This window comes from Polyodon spathula, chromosome 28 (assembly GCF_017654505.1).
Source record: "Polyodon spathula isolate WHYD16114869_AA chromosome 28, ASM1765450v1, whole genome shotgun sequence".
Lineage (NCBI taxonomy): Eukaryota > Metazoa > Chordata > Actinopteri > Acipenseriformes > Polyodontidae > Polyodon > Polyodon spathula.
The window spans coordinates 738,074-744,293 of NC_054561.1; the positions used below are offsets into that span (position 1 = coordinate 738,074).

At 46.0% G+C, this 6,220-nt stretch overlaps 1 protein-coding gene across 1 annotated transcript; it reads left to right on the forward strand.

Annotated features, from left to right (window-relative positions):
* Positions 1 to 3,042: 3,042 nt before the first annotated feature.
* LOC121301814 (ADP-ribosylation factor-like protein 5C) lies at positions 3,043 to 5,953 on the forward strand. Its single transcript, XM_041231423.1, has 5 exons — positions 3,043 to 3,494; positions 4,176 to 4,236; positions 4,544 to 4,691; positions 4,973 to 5,208; positions 5,423 to 5,953. Exons 1-5 carry the CDS (start codon positions 3,449 to 3,451, stop codon positions 5,469 to 5,471), a joined length of 540 nt encoding a protein of 179 aa, XP_041087357.1. The 5' UTR covers positions 3,043 to 3,448; the 3' UTR covers positions 5,472 to 5,953.
* The last annotated feature ends 267 nt before the right edge of the window (positions 5,954 to 6,220 follow it).

A 6,220-nucleotide genomic window follows, 5' to 3' on the forward strand; every position in this document is an offset into this window, starting at 1 on the left:
GGGCGGGGCAGGCAGCTCGAGCCGAGGGTGTCAGCGGACGCTGATTATCGGCGAAGAAGAAGAAGAGAAAAAAAGGGAAGGAAAAATTAAAAATTAAAAATTAAATTAAAAACCCTTAACCCGCTGTGTCAGCTAGCGTGGCACTGCACACTGCCCCTCTTCCGAGCGTGGCTCTTACACCAATCTGTTACTTAAATAGACCGTCAGCCTAGTTGCCATGCCAACCCCGCGTTTTATATTATTTTTTGTAGCCGGGGACCGCTTTAAAATATAATAACCTGTTTCAGCGTATCTGTAAGCTGTACCATGTGACTGCTAGTGACTATCAATATCAATGATCGAATGATTTCACTGGGTTTTTTTTGTCAAAAAATTACTGAACAAATGGCATCCTGTATATATGTATTCATACTTGGTGGGAAATAATAATAATAATAATAATAAATAATAATAATAATAATAATAATAATAATAATAATAATAATAATAAAGGTGTATTACTAAATAAACTACAAACAAATGCCGAGACTCAAATCAAACCCCATAACGAGAAGCTACAGAGCGAAAGAATCAAGAAGAAGAAGAAGGAGGAAGAGGAGAAGGAGAAGAAGGATGAGGAGAGGAGGAGGAGGAGAAGAAGGAGAGGAGGAAGAAGGAGAAGAGGAGAAGGAGGAGGACAGGAGAAGGATGAGGAGAGGAGAAGGAGGAGGAAGAGGAGAAGGAGGAAGGAGGAGGAGGAGGAAGAGGAGGAGGAGGAGGAGGAGGAGGAGGAGAAGGAGGAGGAGGAGGAGGAGGAGGAGGAGGAGGAGGAGAAGAGGAGAAGGAGGAGGAAGAGGAGAAGGAGGAGGATGAGAAGAAGAAGGAATGATACAAGATCGTGAGCAGCTAAAATAAAAATCAATCAGAATACACACACACACACACACAAACACAAATACTGGGGAGCAATAACGTCACCAAGCAGACGGCTGTAAAAGCAAAACAAACAAAAAAACACAAGAAGTAAGTGCTCATCTTTTTCGGTTTTGACTTTTGTTAAGTTTTGTGTGTTCTTCATTCACCGAATCATCATTGTTTATTTTATTTAGACTTGTCAAAGGGGGTGTTTGGACCAGTACCAGACTTGTGATAACTCGCGTAAGTATAATGTATAACATATATATATATATATAAACGAAGTCAGTATATATATATATATATATATATATATATATATATATATATATATATATAGTTCCACGAAGGGTCGGTGTCTGGAATCTGTAGATGGTTTTGTTCAGCGAGTGACGGCTAGCGGGACTCTGCTGTGCAAACTCACCGCACCGCAGTACTGAATCCAAGGAACACGCAGAACTATTTCTGTTCAGTTATCAAGCAACCTAAAATGACACGTTGATGGATGCAGTTTGCATTATTGTGCATTTAAACTTGGCTTAAACTAATGGTTCCGTGATTGCAAACTGAAGTTCAGCAAAATAATGCATGTGACTTTCACTGTGTTGAAGTCGTACTTTCCGTAAGGACTGGGAATCACCGACCCGCCGAAGTGTCATACAGATTCGTTGGCTCAGCACACAGGAGGGCGATTGGTGCACCCGACAGCACAACCCGCATTGTGGCATTATAAAATGCATAGTTCAAGGAGCGCGCTTCATTACATCGCCTCTCCGCTTTGACCGCCAGCATGGCCGCGCCGTGGTGACGTCACGTGAAAATCCTCCATACAGCCAGCGCAGCACAAGCTGGAAACACCTGGACACCTGAATACACTGTGACGAGCTACACCGAACAAACAGCACGAACACGCCAATCTACTCGATATTTATAATTACTGAAACCGTTCATGTGCATGCATATATATATATTTACTTTCGCTTATACATTTCAGCACCTAATGGTAACTTAAATAAAGGGAGTGTTGCTAGTGAACGCTCGCGTGTGTTTGGTGCTTGAATTACAAACACAAAGGAAGTTGCAAGTATACAGAGACCGTGCCGGGCAGTATGTGAAATTTAGCGAGCGCGTTTGCAAGGCAATGTGTCTGCGCTCCTCTGTAAGCAGGTCGAGGCTCGTCTTTGTGTTCCACGGTTATTTAGGGTGAAATGCAGTGCTGGTTATTTCAAGTCTCCGCCATTTCAATTGAGCTGCATTTTATTCGATGTGAATTGTGTTTAGGTGGCGCTGGGAGGGAATCTTAAAAACAGATCAGCTAGATTTAACCATTCATCTCTGCAACCGCCCCTCTCTCGTCTACTCCCGCAACACCACTACAATCATCACCCTACAATCTCCATTAACACCCAAAAGAGCCCTGGTCGCAATCAGATTTCAGGACTCATATTCACAGTATATTGATGTGCCTTTTGCTATTGCAAATAGCTAAAAGGGGGGAGGAGTGGGTCCTTCCGCTGAACAATAAAAGCTTTGACACCACCCCACCCCCCGCCTCCCGGTTTACTGTGTTTTGTGCAGCGGAGTGATGCCGGGGCGCACTAAACTCCTCTCGCGTCTCTCACCACCCCCGGGAGAATCTCACACCACCTCGCAAAAGACATCGCAGGCTGGTCTCTGATACCTGCCTCGGGCTGTCCTTTACCACGCCCCACCGTCCTTTTAATCTTTTTCACCTTTTCTTTCCTTGTCCTTGTTCTCTGTAATTGTAATGCGTGCGCTCTGCCATTTGCACCCCATTTCATCCGCATCGCTTTGTTTTCATCTCCTGCAGACGGGCTGTTCTCACACCTGTCCTCGGGGCAGTGTTTATACCCCCTCCGCCCCGCCTTTGATCTCAGCGCTTTGTGATGCTCAGCATCGTCTACCTGCCTGCCACTCAAAACTCAAGCGAAAAACAGCCTGCTTCGAATTCCGTAAAGTAGCAAAGTAGTGTAGAGTAAGTGTAAATCGATTCTAAATCGACATGTTGAGACACTCCGTTCCAACCACGCCCATGCCATTAAAGCTCCTCCCACCCCTCGTTACGTCACAGGTACGCTAGGAAATCGGCGCGCAGCCGCAGAACAAAGCGTGAAATGGTAAGCCGGGGAAGGCACGCGAGTTGAAGTTAAATTTTGGGAGTTTGTGCCTCAGATTGCAACGCGTTGGACTCCGCTGCGCTTCTTTAATGTGTCAGGGTATACGTGTTACCTGTGCCCTGTTAACGTGCTGAATACAGCGTTTCCATTAAGCCAGCCTGTAAGAAATGTGTTTTCTATATTTTAAAGTTTTTTTTGTTTGTTTGTTTTTTAATTAAAGGTCTTGACACACGTTTGATCCCAGACCTCCTCCTCCGGCTGTGAGCGAAACCTCTCGCCGGGTAAAGCAGCATTTCAATCGGCTTGAGCAGTTCTGAGCGACCGGTGAATTCAATCATCAACACCAGCGACCGGATAAAACAAACAGACAACGTTTTTATTTATTTATTTTTTAAGTTTTCTCGGTAATTCTAATTATGGGTCTCTTTTTTGCCAAGTTAATGACCGTGTTTGGGAACCGAGGTAAGTTAAATGTTGTTTTATTTGTATTTTTTCGTGCAACGTTTTTGTGTCAGGGGGAAAAAAAGAAAAAAAAAAACCCGAAATAAATGAACTTCAAATCTAAGTGGGGTTTGGTTTCCCTGCGCGGCGTCAGGCTGGATGGTGAGGTTATTGTTTCAAAGTGTCGCTCCAGTTTAGAATCAGTGTTGCTGTTCTGTTACCGTTTTGTCACAAGCAGAATTATATTGAGGTTCATCAAAACCACAGATCCGGTTCCTTTCCAAGTAACAGAGATTAAGTTTGTATTATTGTTGTTATAAAACGTAATGGCTTGCAGTTTATATTTAAATGAATCGCTCACCATGCAATGAGGGACCCGAAACCGCACAGCAGTCGAAAATGTTTCGCAGTTTAATTTAAACACGATTCACCCTGAAACCCTGTCGATCAGCCAGTCTCTGCGCTGTTAAAATACTGAAGTCGTTGTTTTTCAAACAGAAAAGCGGTTCCCCCGAATAGTTTTGCTCTTATTAGGACTGAAGTCAATGTTTAGTATTTTACTCTTAATTGTACTGTGATTATATGTCGTTTTTGCACAAGTCGCACTGGGTAAGGGTGTCAATAATAATAATAATAATAATAATCGTAAAGCGCCGCTTTGGCTCCTGCCTCAGTGTTAACGCAGCTCCGTTGCTTCCCCAGAACACAAGGTGATCATCGTTGGGCTGGACAACGCGGGCAAAACCACCATCCTGTATCAGTTGTGAGTATCAGTGTGGCTCCATTCCAGCACAATTACTGGCTAATGAAATACTAACTGGTGTTTTGCTGAAATTGCAATGCTATCTTGTTGAGTTACAATAGTGCAGCAGCAATCCCAATTATAATCAGATTGTAGAGAAACATCCGCAGCTACCCACATTAACAGGTCTACTCACACAGTGTCTGAAAATACAAAATGACAAATACATAAGTGAACTGTCACTGAAATCAATTACCATTGCTGTCTAATGCTCCCCTCCCATCATGAACTGCTATATGAGATGACCCTCTTCTCTCTCCCCCCCCAGCCTGACGAAGGAGGTGGTGCACACCTCCCCCACCATCGGCAGCAATGTGGAAGAGATCGTGGTGAGGAACACGCACTTCCTGGTGTGGGACATCGGGGGGCAGGAGAGCCTGCGCTGCACCTGGAACTCCTACTACTGCAACACTGAGGTACTACTACTGCACTACTACTGCACCACTGAGGTACTACTACTGCACCACTGAGGTACTACTACTGCACTACTACTGCACCACTGAGGTACTACTACTGCACCACTGAGGTACTACTACTGCACTACTACTGCACCACTGAGGCACTACTACTGCACCACTGAGGTACTACTACTGCACCACTGAGGTACTACTACTGCACCACTGAGGCACTACTACTGCAACACTGAGGCACATCCACTGAACACAGAGGCACTAACAGTATCCTGCCTCCCCCTCAGATCGTGGTGCTGGTGGTGGACAGCACTGACCGGGAGCGTCTGTCCGTGTCGCGTGAGGAGCTGCATCACATGCTGGCGCAGGAGGAGCTGCGCGGGGCGGCGGTCCTCGTCTTTGCCAACAAGCAGGATGCCAAGAACTCAATGAGCGCCAGAGAGATCTCCAGCTTCCTCACGCTTGGCGCCATCCGAGATCATCCCTGGCACATACAGGGCTGCTGTGCCCTCACCGGGGAGGGGTGAGAGAGGGGGCGGTATGAGAGGGGGAGGGGGGAAATAAAGGGAGGGTACAAGAGGGGGGAGGGAATGAAGAGGAAGGGTATGAGAGGGGGGAAGGGTTCACCACCATTGCTTCTCTGTTGATCCTCTTCTGTTAGTTTCATGGATTGATATTTTCCAAAAATGTAAATCCTGTGTCTGAGTGTCCTTTCTTTCTTACACTCTCTCTCTCAGATTGCCAGCTGGTCTGGACTGGATGCGTTCTCGAGTCACCGCTAACTAGAGACAAGTAACAAGGATCTACTTTCTTGAGCTGATGGTGTGCTGGCGGATCACGGACAATTTATAAGCGCCAGGCCGCCCCGGGATACGCACAACCGGAACTACTTTCGTACACTGCGGAGGGGCCGGGACGCGACTGCAAGGCTTTGTGATCGCGGGGCTGGTCTTGGGACCTGGACTGGGGGAGGGATGCGGGTTCGAGTGGGGGAGGGGGTCCTGTCTGTCTCTGCAGACAGAATGCAGGAGCACCGAAGCTGAAGTGATGGGATTGCTTGCAGGGTGCTCCCGGGTATTTCAGGCAGCTCAGCGGATATCACAGTTCGGAATGCGCTCTTCAGTATTAAATACCTTTTTTAATTTGTGTTGTTGTTTTTTTCTTTTTTGACGATCAAAGAAACTTTTACTTGAAGCCGGAAGTGTCTTGAGGGTCGGGCTAGGTGTGATTAATGTAGTTAATAATAAAATGAATATCTGTGTTTCTGACTTTGCTGTCGCGTGTAAGTAATTTGCACTCGCGTTCCACGACACACGCACACGCACACGCACACGCTGGAAGGTGGCAGTCGCTACAGGAGAAGTCGCTGGTTATTCTTATGTTGTAAAAACCAGAACCCACGTCATCGCGGTTGAGATTGAAACGAGATAAAAACGAAGTAACGAGCGGAGATCGGAAACTAGAAATAACACTGCAAAAAAACCAAAAAAACACACAAAACTGCTGCGTGGTGCACAGTGACGAGAAACCCGTGA

Bases quoted from the DNA above. Each gene is read 5' to 3' on its own strand.
- LOC121301814 (XM_041231423.1), top strand. From the start codon at position 3,449: ATGGGTCTCTTTTTTGCCAAGTTAATGACCGTGTTTGGGAACCGAG. The intron at 4,237-4,543 runs GTGAGTATCAGT...CTCCCCCCCCAG, and splicing joins ACCACCATCCTGTATCAGTT to CCTGACGAAGGAGGTGGTGC. The intron at 5,209-5,422 runs GTGAGAGAGGGG...TCTCTCTCTCAG, and splicing joins TGTGCCCTCACCGGGGAGGG to ATTGCCAGCTGGTCTGGACT.